This window comes from Hydractinia symbiolongicarpus, chromosome 2 (assembly GCF_029227915.1).
Source record: "Hydractinia symbiolongicarpus strain clone_291-10 chromosome 2, HSymV2.1, whole genome shotgun sequence".
Classification (NCBI taxonomy): domain Eukaryota; kingdom Metazoa; phylum Cnidaria; class Hydrozoa; order Anthoathecata; family Hydractiniidae; genus Hydractinia; species Hydractinia symbiolongicarpus.
The window spans coordinates 13,293,037-13,310,438 of record NC_079876.1 but is presented as its reverse complement, the minus strand read 5'-3'; the positions used below and the strand labels follow the sequence as shown (position 1 = coordinate 13,310,438).

The 17,402-nt window shown below is 35.3% G+C and overlaps 1 protein-coding gene across 1 annotated transcript; it reads right to left on the bottom strand.

Annotated features, from left to right (window-relative positions):
* Positions 1-6,272: 6,272 nt before the first annotated feature.
* LOC130629808 (tigger transposable element-derived protein 4-like) lies at positions 6,273-6,842 on the bottom strand. The gene has a single exon (XM_057443170.1). It carries the CDS (start codon positions 6,840-6,842, stop codon positions 6,273-6,275), a length of 570 nt encoding a protein of 189 aa, XP_057299153.1.
* Positions 6,843-17,402: the final 10,560 nt, after the last annotated feature.

Sequence of the window (17,402 nt, the reverse complement as noted above, 5' to 3'; positions counted from 1 at the left end):
AGTCTCCTTTTTGTACTTCTGGTGCTGTAACGATTTGGTGTGGTTGTTGAATCTATTTTTAAATTCGCTTTCCGATGTGCAATAATAGTTGGCTCTCCGTTCGTTGGTGTTGACTTCGACCTTGTAAACAATATTAGTGGCAAGGCATTCCCCGTTGTATAATGATTATATAATATTTTTAAGGAACAGTTGGGTTAACCGTTGGTATTTCCTTAAATTAAACATAAAAGCAATAATTTAGTGTTTTAGGCTTGAAAAATGTTTGCAAACTCTCATAAGCCGGGTTTTGTCATTCGGTTAACCGTTATATTTCCAGCAATAACATGAAAAACTTTGTTAATATTTTAAATAAACTTGTTTGTTTTGTTCGATTAGGCATGCTGTCTATAATTTTGTTACGTTTTTTAAAAGATTAATTCAGCATTGTATTATGGACTTGTTGAACAAAAGCCTCAAAATTCTCATGTGTAATGTTTCCCATGTGTTATCGCATCACTCTCCAACTGTTTTGTTATAATGTTAAAAAAATACTCATCAGGATTTAAATCCGAACTGCGAGGAGATATCTTAAATATCTTAGCCCTAACCTTTTCTATAACAGCACAAGAAAAATTTTCTCTTAAAAATCCATCCTGCAAAAAAATTTTTCATCTTTCGGTTCACATTACGAAAACATAAAATCAAAATTTTGCGCAATAAAATCTGAAAATACTTGCCGTTCATTTTATCATATCTTTCACATATTATTTATCGTACGAAATGGCCACAACGAACTGTGCCATCTTGCCACCACTTTCCACATTTCTGGTCTTTGCAGTACAACCTTGGCTTAATCCCTCACTTTTCCTTCTCCATTCCTGGCTATGATAGGCTCTGGCTTGGTCCCTTGGATTCTTCTTATGTTAAAAACTTTTGCAATCCAAATGAAATGAAATCCCTTGTTTCCAAACATCTGCATAATCTTTTTGCACTTTTGCACAAAACATCCACCTTTTAAACAAATCATTGATGGACATTCTTTCCTTTTTTCTCGTCTGTTGGTAGTTAATCCTGCCTTTTTCTGATGGTTACGAACTGTGCATTTTTGTGACATAAGTTGCATTAGCACAGACCCCTAGATGATTTGACGCAAAGGTGCCTTCTTCCTCCTGTAGCCAGTGTAATTCCCTAATTTCGTTTATCTTGTACTGTTAACGATTTTGGCCTTCCAGCATTTGCATGTCTTCTGTCATGAGATTCTGTGCAATATCAGTTTTGTGTGTCTATATACGGAGGATTTAGAGTAGTGTTTATATCTCTTTCGTATATCGCGGATCTCTTAACCCCTTTGTCTTTGTGAAAGACATAAATGTGTACAGCATGGGATTTTCTCAATTTTTGATATTTCATTTTTATAGCTAAAAATATAACACATATTAGGTAAACTCTAAATTTTTCAGACTAATCATGAAAATCACAAATATTGCAGCTCATATCCGCCATTATTGATTTCTCAAATAATAACAACACATACGTAAAACTTGTTACCTGTTAGTTGAATATGCAAAATATTAAAGTCAAAAGACCAGTAATTCTAAAGTTATGAATTTTTTTAAATTTTCAAAATTCAGACAACCTCTGAAAAAATATTTGGTAAAAAAGGTGATAAATGGCCAATTAGGCCTTCTTTCCTTGTATTTTGTCATAATGTCTTTCAACTGTCCCCCTTTCCCTCAAAAAGTCAATGTTATTTACGTCTGCGGTTCCTGGACTACTTCTGAATAAATCAGCTAGGCAAATACCATCTTGACTATGGGGGGAAGGGTGAGCTCAAAATGAAATTCCCAATATGTATTTTCGAGGGTTGTAGTTCTTAATAACAAAGAGGGGTAACAGAATGTGTAAACTAAAACTACGAAGAGGTTTATTTAAGCTTTTGTTAGCATATTTTTAATTTTGTACAGAAGCAATGACACATTAATGATAAAATCAAATATCTTTGTGCCTACTCACCAGATATTTCCATTTAAAAATCATGTTAGCAATGATCCTACAACGCATTGTTACAAATGTTTCACGTGTTTAAAACTGCATAAGCATGGTATAGGGAATTGTTGTTCAGGTGTAGCATGGTATATTATGTTTCACTTTTTTACGTGATTTAAGTCTTCTTGTAACTGCAGTAGCAGACTTGTTTGTAGTTATGTTAAATCTATTTTTATTTGATTTTATGAGAACTTATATTGTAATTTGCACAAGTAATATTTAAACTGCATTTATAGATTGTGACATTCTTGCATGTAGAATTTTTAAATCTATTTTTTATTTGCGTCATTTTATCTAAAGTCTTTTTTATCTGTAGAAGATTGTGACAAAGTTGCATGTAGAATTTTTAAAGGTATATTTTTCATGGGTTTATTGTAACGTTAGTGTACATTTTCAATATAATAATTCCTTTCTAATGTGCTATTTTCTATCAATTTTAAGTAATGGCGATTTTATGCGGAGTTTCGCAGTATCAGAAAAAGTCGGTTGTCGAGATTGAATTAATCTGTGCATACACGTCTTGAATAAAACAAAATAGCAGAGATGAATTTTTGCTGATGTCAGCACTTGTGCGAATTTTTACATTCTATTCATAGTTCCTGACAAAGTAGAAGTTATTAACATATTGTCCGCATAAATAAAAACCAAAAATTGTCCCCAAATCCGTTTTTTCTGGATTTTCGGATAAAAAATAGGATTAAACGCGTGAACAAAATTCTCAGAAAGATCCCCCTTAATGCTGTATAAAAAGGCCGGGCGAACCCGTGGATTTTTCCACGGGCAACCGACTAGTTTTTGAATTTTTGCACGGGCACTTAATCGTGGAGGGTGCTTTTAAGCGCTAAGAGCTTAATCGGATAACGGTACTGACTGCGCTTTTTTACTGGGTATTTCAATTGTATTTCCTTACGTGATCATTATTAGGAAATCCCTTCCTCTTTAATGTTTTGAGTAAGAATGATCTCTTCCCTTTCACTGCATATAAAAATGCTCATCTCTCGGATACTTTAAACTTAGGCTTTTTAGGCTTTCTTTACACCATTACACCTCGATCACAGGACTCTTTGTCTCTTTTTTCATAACGGGACGGCATATAAATAATAAATAAAGGAAACAAGATGAAAGCTAGCTTAGATAGTTTGCTAGCTAGGTATAAAATAAGTTTTCAATATCTTATAAATGCTGGCTTAATAATTTTTTATAAGCAACCCAGATTAATGATAAGTTTAAAATTGGGTCAAAATTAGCAACCTCCAGTCTTTATACCTACGCTACACTACACTACGATCCCTTCTCTAAGCTAGCAAATAAATGTTTTCGCAGAAGCATGCTGACGTTTAAACAGCAATATAATGTGCTTTAGCATGGTAAATTCATTACTGATGAACAAGATCCGAAAGGTCAAGGTCTGAGTAAGCGCTAGCGGCCCTGGCATAGGCAACAAACCCTAGAGGCGAGGATGAGTCTGGTTCATCCTCCCATCCAACCTCTAATCGTTGCATATATTATGACGCGCAAATAAATTATCTATTTCGGATGTAAATCAAGGCCTGCCTTGATGCCAAAAGAGGAAAAGCCTCTGAGGACGATCTTACGAAAGAAACGTTTTCGAACTGCAGTTCTGGACCCCGATTCAGGTGCAGGGTTCTAAGTATTGCTTTTCTCGTGTACGGAAAGCCTACGATGGAGAATTAATTTCTTCGAACCTGGCTTCATTGGGGTGGGTGGCGAACAAATCGAAACAAAGTGATCATTTCGTAAGTTATTAATTTTACAGTACATACCTCGCCTTTTATAGTTTCTGTTCCGCAACTTTCACGTGTTTTTAATTTTTATTATTTTTTATGTTAGCTCTAAGGAGCTAAGTAACTACGTTAGCTCGCCATGGCCAGCTATATAGCTACCACCTAGCTAGACATTTGTAATTCCCGTGGGATGCATGCCTTTAGAAAACCCAGAAATCTTTTTAACAATCAATATAGAAAGTGTTGCGGAGAGGTTGCCAAGGCAAAGGCATTAAGCATGGCCAAGGGAAGGGTACTGTCAAAGCCAGGCAAGGAAACAGGAAGAGGAATCAGAAAGGCAGGGGTAGGTAAGGTAGGGGTTGGCAAAGCAGGCTAGGCAAGGCATGGAAGGCTCAGGCAAGGCATAGTAGGCAGGCACCAGAAAAGGCATAGGAAGAGTAGGCAAAGGAACAGTCAGCGCTGGCAAGGCCAGGAAACTGCAAGGCAGAGGCAGGCACCTTAATAGAAAATCTGCCCCTACAACTCAAAGATTGTGTATACTCTATGTCTAAGCTATGTATCATATTAGGGCAGGAGTATAGAACATATTGAGGTGCAAATATTTCAAATTCAATGACTCATAAAAAAAGGTCTCAAATTTATATCAGGTCAATATGCAGTGAATCATGTTAGCAGAATTATGTGCCAATACAGATATTTAAACAATCTGTCATAACGCTGAAAAAACTATCATTTTTTGATAAACCTGAGATTAAAAATTAACTTGGTTCCAATGAAAACAACATTAAAAAGTCAAGAATTAGAAATAATCAAAGAAGTCCACGAGAAAGGCAAAAAAAAGTGTAAAAAAACGCCTTTTTGGTTTCTTGTGCCTAGCAGGTTTATCAACACAAAGCGTTTTACCATAAAGTGATAGATCTATTACAAAAACAAAGCATTTTTGGGCTCTATAAATGAAAGTGATGAATGTACGCAATCCCCCCCCCCTCCCCCGGAACTCAATAATTACCTATTATACTCAATATAGCTACTATCACATACTTATGAATACCTGCTTGTTGTAGATGCAAGATAATTATATTTTTCCTAGCCCTGTCCAGGATTTAAACCTGGATCTCTCATTTGCATGAGTGTCATAGCCATTAGACCAACAGGGCATGAATATACTATAAAAAATTTTTACATGTGCATCTTATATATGCTCACATAGTCTTTTTAGTAACTAGACAGGGGGACCTGGCATTGAAATGTCTGGTTTAGTCACAAATAACTCTAACACCAGGCGTTAAACGTCTGGTGTAGAGCGATTTATAAGTTTTGTAAACTGTGCCACACATGTGGAGCGCTTTAGTACAAGTATGCAGTATATCATAAATTATGTGAAGCACACACAACAGTAATGGCGCCGTAGATTAGTGGTTATAGCTCTCGTACGCTGTGCGGGAGACCGGGGTTCGATTCCTCTTGACGGCGATTCAACTTGGGCGAGTGAATGTTACCATAGCTCCGGGTTAACCCAAGCCATGTGAGGGAAATTGGGAAGATGGCACACTGTGTGGGCCTTTGGATGTTGCCGGGAGTTGTCTAGTAGAGCGCGGGCCCTAATTGGGTCTGCGTCGCTCAAAATGAGCATTAAATACTCTAGGACTCTCCATCTAAGCCATGGCCCCTCCTGGAAATAATAGACAGGGTATATCCCTCGATATTTGTGAGGCTAGCCATGTAAAATATGCACATCTATCTATCTATCTAAGATGTTTTAGGTGTAATATATTTTTCAAATAATAACTTTTCTTCAAAAATACGGTTTATATATTGTGCCCATCTTAGCGAATTTCTCAAAATGTTTCCTGCAAAACTTAAAAAGTGAATTCCAATCCAGTGTAAGCGCTTAGTATAGGTAAACAATGTTGCACATCCATATACAGTTGACTCTCTCTATCTCGAACTTGCAAGGGACCAGAAAATTTGTTCGAGATAGAGAAAAATTGACAAAAATTGGATTTTTTCGTAAAAAACGTATTTTTAACCTTCAGTGTATCGGGAGTTGATAGAGGTCAATGAGAGATGTTAAAATGTTAATATTCAATGCACAAGACTTCTTTTAAAATAAAAACATAAAATAAATTTACAGCTTCATTTAAAGAAATCGGTTATGTCTTTTTGTTTAAGTGATGCCACTCTGTCTTCATTATACATTTTTTTGAATTTGGAGATAAGCATTTGCATTTCATTGCCTTTTTCGCAACACATTGCTAGATCTTTCAAAAGATCAATACTACACTCGACTTTTGATCTTGATGGTTTTTCGACAACTATATCAAATGAATCATCCTCCATGTCACTGCCATCGTCTTCAGCTTCGTCGTCCTGAGATTTCCGAAATTCATCAATGATATCCTCATTAGAGATTTGAGGGGCGGTTGCGATAACCTCATCATCCAAGGTCACAAGATCATTAGCACTGAGATCATTTGGTACCAATGATGGATCAGCCTCTCTTTAATCATCCAAACTTTCTTGAAGATCTTTAAATGGGTCATCCGAATCAGCAATAGCATCCTGTTGTCCTGTAGAAGAGATTCCAGATTTCTTAAAACAATTGATGATGGTTTGTTTAGTTACAGCCTCCCAAGAATCAGCCAGTATCTTCATTCCGCTTAAAATTGAAATCTTTGGCAAAGGTTTGTTGTTCTCCAAAGCACTGCACAGCAAACGTACAACTCTCCTTCGGTAATGCGCTTTTAGACTTCGTATGACACCTTGGTCCATCGGTTGCAACACAGACGTTGTGTTAGGGGGCAAAAAAACGAGATGAATGTTTGTTAAGTTCGAGATCGATGGGTGTGCTGGACAGTTGTCGATTATAAGAACGATTTTTCTCCCGTCTACACGAAACTTTTGGTCCAGTTTCCGGACCCAGTTTTCAAATATTTCACTATCCATCCAACTTTTCTTTTGTGATGTGTATTGGCAAGGGAGATGTTTGATGTTATTAAAGCAGCGAGGTTTTTTTGATTTGCCAATGACGAACATTGGCAACTTTTCTCCAGTAGCACTTGCTGCGGCCATTCCAGTGAATCTCAACTTGCTCTTCTTCCCCCCAGAACACTTTTCTCCTTTGAGGTGGTATGTTTGCTCGGGAAGACTTGGTAAAACAAACCAAATTCGTCTGCGTTGAAAGTGTCCTCCAATTTGTAATTCGACAGAATGGTTGGGAGCGTGGTTTCGTTCCAGGAGCTTGTCATTTGATTTGTAACTGACTTACATTCACCACCGATAACTTTCAAGGAAATGCTGTGCCTGAAAAAGTAAATAAATAAAAATGTTTCGTGTAAAGCAGCCCTTAATATTAATCGAACATAACACAATCGAACATAAATTTTAAGATTGGTTTGATTCGATTCTTATCTGTTTACAAATTATATTGTTGAACACGTGGAGTGTAGTAGAATATGTAATGAACAATATGGCTATAAATTTACTGGGACAAGAAATTGAATTAACTGAAAATATGCCACTCGTCGTTTTGTCTTCCACTGACATTACATCTTACATAAAAGGGTACCATGTTTACAAAAGTTTATGGACACCAGTCCAACAAGAAAAACTACAAGGAGAAATGGAACCTCACAACCCTGTCGACAAATACGCTGTAGCCGTTAAAAAAGATGGGAAACTAGTCGGACATTTGCCGTTAGGAGAAAATGGAAAGTTTGCTAAAACCATATTTTATTTTCTCCGTGCTGATCAATTTGGGAGATGTGATATAACTGTTACTGGAAAGGCAGTTAATCTTGGAGATGGTGATGGAATGCAGGTCCCCTGTGTTCTAAGCTTATCCGGGCAAAAGTCAATGGTAGAGATTTTGAAAAAACAGAAGCTGTAATTTTAGTGTTTGATATGTAATCACGTTGTTTTTATACACGAAATGAAAATTATAACTATGTTATTTACCTTTTTTTCCATTTGTCCAGCCAACCATCGGAAGCCTTGAAACTTGAACAATCAAAGCTTTTAGCAAAACTGAGTGCCTTTTCTTTTATCAAATTGCCATCGATCGGAATGTTTTGGCTTCTTTGAACAGTAAACCATTTGAAAACAGCCTTGTCTATCTGCTCATAATCACAGCCTCGAACCTTTTTCGAACCAGACGCGGTTTTTTGTTCTTCCAAGCTTTGTAGGATCTTATGTTTTTTTTTCATCCAAGTTGAAATTGTATTTTTGGGGATCCCGTATTTTTCTGCTGCCTCCTTGTTTGACATTCCTTTCTCGTTTTCCCGAATTATTTGACATTTTTGAATTAAAGAAACGTTATTGAGTTTTCTTTTTAAAGCCGACATCTTCACCTCAAGAAGGTTTCTGGTTCAAAACACTGTAAACAATGTTTTGTGAGTGACTTCAGAATTCGAACGTCAAACATTTTCGTTCGAAAATGGAACATTTTAATTCGATTTTTAGTGTAAATAGGTTCTTAAATCCGGAAAAGTTCGAGATAGAGAGAGAAACAGTCAGACGGGACCGAGATTTTAGTTCGAGATAGAGAGGTATTCGAGATAGAGAGGTTCGAGATAAAGAGAGGAAAATAGCTTAGAGCCTACACAAATGTCCAAGGGACCGAGACTTTGGTTCAAGATAGAGAGATGTTCGAGATAGAGGGTAGTCGAGATAGAGAGAGTCAACTGTATGTTTAATAAAATTTCAAACAAAATATTAGCGCAACTTCTGTTAAATAGAAACACGGGTAACAGCTTGTTGTTAACACTGGGCTTAGTGATTTGTACAGATATACTGTTTCGCACATACGTTTCGGCATAAAACCCATTTCCAAAAAACTATCCTAGCGTTGGTTCAAACAAACAGACAGTTAACAACCTGTTATTATCCTACGCTCCTAAAACAATTTTACTTTCTGGAAAATTTTGTAACATTTAAAAATAAAAATGCAGTTTATAACCTGTTTTTACCCTCTCAAAGTAATAAAAACTGCAATATTTTATGGGAAAAGTTTCTGTGAAAGATCAAAATTAATCGTGACATCTGATAGGCCTAAATACATTTTCCAAAAAACCTTTATTGCTATTCAGTTTAAAAAAACACAGCGGAAACAGCCCATTGTTACCCTGTCCAGCTAAAAAACAAACAGCAGTATATATGTTTATTTTGCAAACAGGTTTTTATGACAGTAGGATAAAAAGCTCTTATTCCAAACTGAACAAAAACGTCGCTAGAGCCCTATTGATGTAAAGATCAGGTCAGAAACAGAAATTAGGAACATTATTTGTACATCTTGGGAAATTAAATAGGAAATAATGAATATAATTAAAGACTTTTAATATACGTTGATGGTTGCATGAGAACCATTTATCGGAATTTAAAAAGCCTCAGTAATAAGAAATGATGTTGAAAAAATTTCCCTAGCTATGTTATGTATATTGAAATAATTTTAGTTTCTGTAATTTGAGCCACACTGGTGTATGCTCAGCAGCAGGGTTAAAAAAGTTTATTCCCTAAGTAAAGTAGTAAATACATTTATTTGTTAAATTAGATTACAAAAAATAAACTTTTTTAAAAAAAAAAAAAAATTGTCTAGAGTATAAATAATGCAATAATCTAACCTAACAGGAGAGCTAGTCAAATAGATAAATCTAATCAAGAACTAGCCCCCCTGTCAACAACAACAAAAAAAAAATAAGATAGACATATATATATATATATACGTAGTAGAAATAAATTAGACAAAACAAACAAAAAAAAAACACAAGAAAAACAAACAAAAAATCAATAAATGAAATAAGATAAACAAAAATTAAACAAAATTAAATAAAAAAAAATATAGCTATATATATACAAAAAATGAATAACTAATTAAACTTAAATTTAAATTTAAGTGTAGCAAATAAATTATTAGTTTATATATATTCCTTATAAGTATTTACTTAACAATTGATTTGTAATTATTTTTTTGCATTGGTTTTTGGATAGTGATGACAGCTTTTTATCACTGTGTTGGTTATTAATTGTATTCCAGCAACGGATTGATTGATATTTTATACTATAAATTCCATACCAAGTGGTACTAACATTTGGAAGTATTAGGTTATTGTTTGATGCATTTCTAGTATTATGGGTATGAGTATTTGTAACCAGAGTGAAAATGCCTTGCAGAGGTTTAGGCAAATTTTTATGATAATGATCATACGCAAATAAAAAGTCTTTCAGCTTAATTGTGTCAGGAAAAGTAAGTATTTTGGATTTATTAAATAATAGAGAAGTAGGGCTGTTTGCAGGTTTGAAGTTCATAATTTTAATTGCTTTATTTTGAAGGGAGATAATTCTATTCAGGTAGGTGCTTTTGTTATGTCCCCATATTTGACATCCATAGGTTAGATGTGATGAGAAGATAGCATGATATATATTAGTTAAAATATTATATGAAACATAGTGTCTTATTTTAGATAATATCCCAATGGATCTGGATAGTTTTACTTTAAGATTATCTATGTGTATATGCCATTTTAAATGTTTGTCCAGAGTGATCCCTAAATATTTAATAGATTCAGAAGGTAAAATTTTATGGCCATTGATTTTTATTTTGATATCATAGTCAATAGATTTGTTTGGATGGGTAAAGAGGATGATTTCTGTTTTACTAGCATTTAGGGATATTTTGTTGGCCCGGAGCCAGTTGCAAAGGAATCTTAGATCAAGGTTTAATTGCTTCCTTATTGATTTTAAATTATCACTAATTGTCAGTAAGTTAGTATCATCTGCAAAATGGTGGACTGTTGAGTATTTAATTGCATTGTTTAGATCATTAATATAAATTAGAAATAGTAAAGGTCCAAGTACAGACCCTTGGGGTACTCCTATTGTTATATTTTGGACATTTGAATCAAAACCATTTATTGAAACATATTGTTTTCTGTTACTAAGGTATGATCTGAACCAGGAGTTAGATAGTCCTCTAATTCCATAATTTTCAAGTTTTTTTAAAAGGATAGTATGATCAACAGTGTCAAATGCCTTTTGCAGGTCAATGAATGTTCCACATGCAAAGTTGTTAAAATCTAAAGTTTCTCTTATTTTCTCTGTAATACTGAAGAGTGCATTATTAGTGGAATGATTTTGTCGAAAACCAAATTGTAGATCATAAATACAATTGTGATAGTCTAAAAAATTGTATAATCTGGAGTGCATAAGTTTTTCAAAAATTTTATTAATATTAGAGAGGAGTGATATTGGGCGGTAATTGTTACATTCTAGACTAGATCCTTTATTTTTATATATAGGTATAATTTTTGCAATTTTTAAGTTATCTGGATAGATGCGTACAATATATATATAGCTACAACCACTACAAAGAATTAAGCAACATAGCCGGTTACATGTGACATACCTTTATAAAAATTGATCATGGGTAATAACGGAACGTACTATCTGCAAAATATCTGGCCAGCTATGTTCTTTTCCAGACTTTGCGAAACTTTACTTCTTAGTTTGTGGTATAAAACTGCCAGGGGCAACACATTTTGTGGGTAATTGTAGCTAGCTAGCTAGCTAGCTAGCTAGCTAGAACAAGCTATATACATCATGGGACATTCCTACAAAGTATATAGAATACATGGAATCACAGTCCCGATATTTACTTGCAGAAATGGAGGTAAAAATATAAACAAACCAAGCGGACACCTTTTACCTCCATTTCTGCGCACGCAAAAAACATGACACAGTGATTGAGTGTATTATCTCACTCACTGTGTAGTATATGTAAAGCTAGCTAGCTATAGCCAGAAAATCTATTTCTTTGTAGCTAGTTTTATACTAGCCATTATGCTACTGTTTGATATTTTTTATGCTATTGCTAGCTAACTCTTCAATTCAAGTAGCTAGCTATAACTATTTAAGTTCTATTATTATTCCAGCTCAGTCAGTAGTTTTATGCTACTAGCCTTAGGTGTGAATGAGAATAAGAAAGGGTTCATTACATGTAAAAAAGTAGTGATATACTAGCTAGTTTAACATTTTCCCTTTCTTTCTTCGTTTTCTTTAACATAACAAGCCCTACTGTCAGTTGCGATATGGCTTAGATTGAGTGTGTCCGAGAAAAGGTCATGTGATGTTAGTAAAAGTGATTTATGTATCACGTGGCTAAAAAGTGTAGGCAGATTTGACCTAAAATTGAAACAGCACTATTTATGCTTGGTACCATATTTAAAAAACAACAAAAACTCCATCGCCGTGCTGAAAATATGTTAACTCGCTCACTAAAAAATATACTTAAGAATGACTATATTATATCGCTTGGAAACTGACCCAAAACGACGGAATTTTTGGTAAGTCGTCCACGTATTACTTCCTGAATATGACGGAGATGTAGTATTCAACATGCGTTAGACCTATGTACGTTCCCAAGTCTTGTGGAGATAATGATGTGCTATTCTCCATAAAGCACATTGTAGTGAGGCTCATCAATGTCTGTTGTCGAGTGTAGCAAGCCCTTTCTTTCCTTGTAGTACAATGTAGTAAAGCGTAATTTTTCGTAGCGATGTGTAGCACTACGTTATTTTATGTAGCAGGCCGTAGTAGAACGTATTTCTTTGTAGTAGAGTGTAGTAGAGCGTATTTCTCTGTAGTAGAGCGTATTTCTCTGTAGTAGAGTGTATTTCTCTGTAGTTGAGTGTAGTAGCGTGTAGTAAAGCGTAGTAGCGTGTAGTAGAGCGTAGTAGAGCGTATTTCTCTGTAGTAATGTGTGTTTTCCATTTCTTCTATACTACAAAGTGTCTATGTTATACAAAGAACAATTTTAGTCATGTATATACAATATATAAGCATACAAAAGCTCTTGCCACATACGACAAACAATAAGAAACAAACAGACAATAGGAGGCCTGGAACCTAGTTTATGAAACAAGAAAACAAACCAGCTCTGCATGCACGGTATAAGGAATGACAAAGTAGTACTTGTCCTTAATTCAGCCAGCACAAACGCACACAAAAGCTTTTGTAAAAAAAAGCCACTTAAAAAAACTAAGTCTCACATTATAGAGACAATCATGTTCATAATAGTTTTGGAAAAACCACTTTCCCCCTGGCGGGGGGTTAAATTGGAGGGGACTTATAAAATTATGCAAAAGTCTTAGTGTGCTAAAAAATAAAAACAACAATTTTAATAAACACAACATATATTTCTAAAAGTATAATAAAAACAAACACTAACCGATCTCAATATCACTATTGCCTTCTTCGTCCTATTCTACGATCGTCTCTAAGGGAGCCGCGTCAATCATTTCCTCGGCATCTGGGATAAATGGGTTGTCTTCCGTCTCGTTTACCAGTTGTATTTGTTCATTGAGCATTGCAAGACCAGCCTGACAGGGTATTTCGAACTCGTTGGGTGAGGGCAGAAGAACACAAGATGTGAAATTGAAAAGGAATATTTTGGCGGGTCTCCTAAATTTGCTTCTTTGTATGTGATATTATGATGAACACTGGCAAATCAACGTTTATGCCTTGTTTATCTGCCAACTACACTTGATTTACTGAGAAAAAGATGTAAACATATCCAGATTTAGTTTTGCTTCACCCAGTGAAAGGCTATCATGAATTGCGTTTGAACATATAAACTACATTGAAAATGCTTCATTTATTTTTTCCATGAAGTCTGTTGTAGTGTTTTTGCAAATGCTAAACACTGTAGGGCAATTTTTAAAGTAGCGAATTCTGCACCTGAAAAGTTTGGATGACATTACAAACCGATTGTTTGAGATCCAGCTTAAAAGTACTGAAACTTCAACTGTTCTTCCCTAAAGAGCACAACTAGACATTCGACAATCAAGAGCAAAATTAATATCCCTAAAGTAACTTGTGAGGAATTGACGATTGATGTATGAATACAAAGCATAATAGTGATCACTCATGGTATTTAGGACATACATTGCTTGTAATGTATTCTCTAAGGCTCAAACAAACGGATCATGTCTCGTTGAGTAAGCGCAATAAAACACAGGATGTGAAATTGAAAATGAATATTTAGGCGTGTCTGCTAAAATTGTTTCTTTGTCTCTGATATTATGATGACCACTGGCGAAGCGGCCATCATCCCTTGCTTATCAACCAACTACAAGTGATGTACTGATAAGAGTCTCTTTGTGCGAAAATGTCACGATAATTTTTCGTTTGTATATAGTGCGAGACCATTATGGCGATGGTAGTCCTTTGAACGCCTCTTTACTACAGAGAAATACGCTCTACTACAGGCTACTACACTCTACTACAGAAAAATACGCTTTACTACAGAGAAATACATTCTACTACGCTCTACTACACGCTACTACACTCTACTACAAGCTACTACACTCTACTACAGAGAAATACGCTTTTTACAGAGAAATACGCTCTACTACAGGCTACTACACTCTACTACAAGCTACTACAAGCTACTCAGGCTACTACACTATACTACAGAGAAATACGCTATATTACAGAGAAATACGCTCTACTACGGAGAAATACGCTCTACTACACTCTACTACAAGCTACTACACTCTACTACAAGCTACTACGCTCTACTACAGGCTACTACACTCTACTACAGAGAAATACGCTTTACCACAGAGAAATACATTCTACTACACTCTACTACAAGATACTACACTCTACTACAAGCTACTACAGGCTACTACACTCTGCTACAGAGAAATACGCTCTACTACAGAGAAATACGCTCTACTACAGAGAAATACGCTCTACTACGCTGTACTACAGGCTACTACACTCTACTACGGAGAAATACGCTTTACTACAGAGAAATACATTCTACTACGCTCTACTACAGGCTACTACACTCTACTACAAGCTACTACAGGCTACCACACTCTGCTACAGAGAAATACGCTCTACTACGCCTTACTACAGGCTACTACACTCTACTACAGAAAAATACCCTTTACTACAGAGAAATACATTCTACTACGCTCTACTACACGCTACTACACTCTACTACAAGCTACTACACTCTACTACAGAGAAATACGCTATATTACAGAGAAAAACGCTCTACTACAGAGAAATACGCTCTACTACACTCTACTACAAGCTACTACACTCTACTACAAGCTACTACGCTCTACTACAGGCTACTACACTCTACTACAGAGAAATACGCTTTACTACAGAGAAATACATTCTACTACACTCTACTACAAGATACTACACTCTAACACAAGCTACTACAGGCTACTACACTCTGCTACAGAGAAATACGCTCTACTACAGAGAAATATGCTCTACTACGCTCTACTACAGGCTACTACACTCTACTACGGAGAAATACGCTTTACTACAGAGAAATACATTCTACTACACTCTTCTACAGGCTACTACACTCTACTACAAGCTACAAGCTACTACAGGCTACTATACTCTGCTACAGAGAAATACGCTCTACTACGCCTTTCTACACGCTACTACACTCTACTACAGAGAAGTAGGCTTTACTACAGAGAAATACGCTCTACTACAGAGAAATACGCTCTACTGCAGAGAAATACGCTCTACTACACTCTATTACAAAGAAATACGTTCTACTACGGCTTGCTATAGAAAATAACGTACTGCTACACATCGCTACGAAAATTACGCTTTACTACATTGTACTACAAGGAAAGAAAGGGCTTGCTACACTCGACAACAGACATTGATGAGCCTCACTACAATGTGCTTTATGGAGAATAGCACATCATTATCTCCACAAGGCTTGAGAACGTATATAGGTCTAACGCATGTTGAATACTATATCTCCTTCATATTCAGGAAGTAATACGTGGACGACTTACCTAATTTTTGATATTTTTGATGTATAGGGGAACGAGGCCTGGAAATTGTATAGAAATCCTAATTACTATCCACCGTGCTTTTGTTTCACATATATTTGCCTTATATAAGGAGGAAATGGGCTCCGCTTTGCTCCGCAAAAATTAAATTCAGGTTATGAAGAGTTATGTTCTAACTCAATTTACGGATGCCGGTTCAACTTTATATTAGAAATTTGGGTGTTTGCGAACAATCACAGCAATATAAATACTATTTGACCATGATTGTAGGTAAGAAAAGAAACAATCGCTATTTAAACAAGAGTAAGAAGGTTCATAGCATGTACCACAAGGCCCCTATACCAGGCAAAACTCTTTTTTCCCACCAGCTTACACTTTTATTCTAACATTTAAAACTTCTCAGATATTTATAACAATAGTTAAGTTTAATAACTCTAGTTAATTGCATACAGACATGATTTAGGTTGCTCCGACCCTGCATCACTACACCACTGTCATGTTTGTTTTGATACATCTGAAATTTTTGTGCAAAAGGCTCTTTTTCCAAAAAAAAAAAATTTGTACGTTTACACTTGATGATGTCATTAGAAAATGACGAAACATGTATGTTTACACTTATCCTTTTTCTTTGCAGGTTGTTGCAAGGTATCAGGTTTTCCCGACCCACCAATTCTTTATGATAATTCAGGTCTTCTGTCTGATTCTGTGAATCTGTCAAAAGGGTTATTTTATTTGTTGTCGATTGGCAGGTTGTCTATATTTCATGATAGTTTCCATTGCTGCTGTTTTGCAGGTTGTATATGTTATTTCTTACTGGAGAGTAATGACAATGACATTCTAGTATATATTTTATATTGATATTTAGTTCTTTAAATCCTAACATTTCTTAGTATAAATACAGAAAAATATAGATACACATTCTAGTTTACATCTATAAATGACTTTTGACCATATACGTTACAAAAGTTTTATTTGTAGTTGCTTGGCAAGTTATTCAGGCATTTACAGGTGTCTTTTTTTTACCACGTTTTTGCCGCTAGGTTCGATTTCTTTATATTTTTCAAATGATAACCATTTTCCTTGTTTATTTAGGAATATTTTGTGTTTGTAAGCTGTCTTTTTTGAAAGTTTGTGTTTTTAAGCTGTTCTTGTTGACAGTTTGTGTTTTTAAGCTGTCCCGGGTGGCAATTTGTCCTTTAACCTGTCTTAGTTGAGAGTTTGAAGTGGAATCTGGTTCTGGGTGACCAAATTTTATACATGTCAGTTTATCACAATAGTTATTTTTGGCAATATTTACATATGACGCAGCACATCTTTGGATCCTCCCTGATTCGGCTAATTTAAATCAATTTTTTTTGCTTCGCCAGTTTTTTACTTTTATATTTCTGTGTAAAGTGTTGACATATTCCGAGCGTGGTTGTTTGAAATGTTTTTCAAATGTCTTGAGAATGAGGTCTCCTTCCTCTACTTTTTTCTCTGGAAGCAATTATTCAAATTGTTCCTTCTAACACATTAGTACTGGTTTGTTACCTTTCCTTACACAATTCTTACAAATTAAAGTTTGAAAATAATTTTTTCTGCTATGGCAGACCCATCTCTATAATAATACGCCAGTTCCGTGTGTGTGTCTGTCACTTTTGCAAACGCAATATTTTGTACCACCTGAATGCGTGAGTTTTCAAGTTTTTTTGTTTTGTTTGCATTTGTCTCGCAATGGTTAGAAACCACGTGATAAAAATAAGCAATATGGTTCGCTCAAATGCACATTTTTGAATGGGACGGCATTCAAATAGACAGT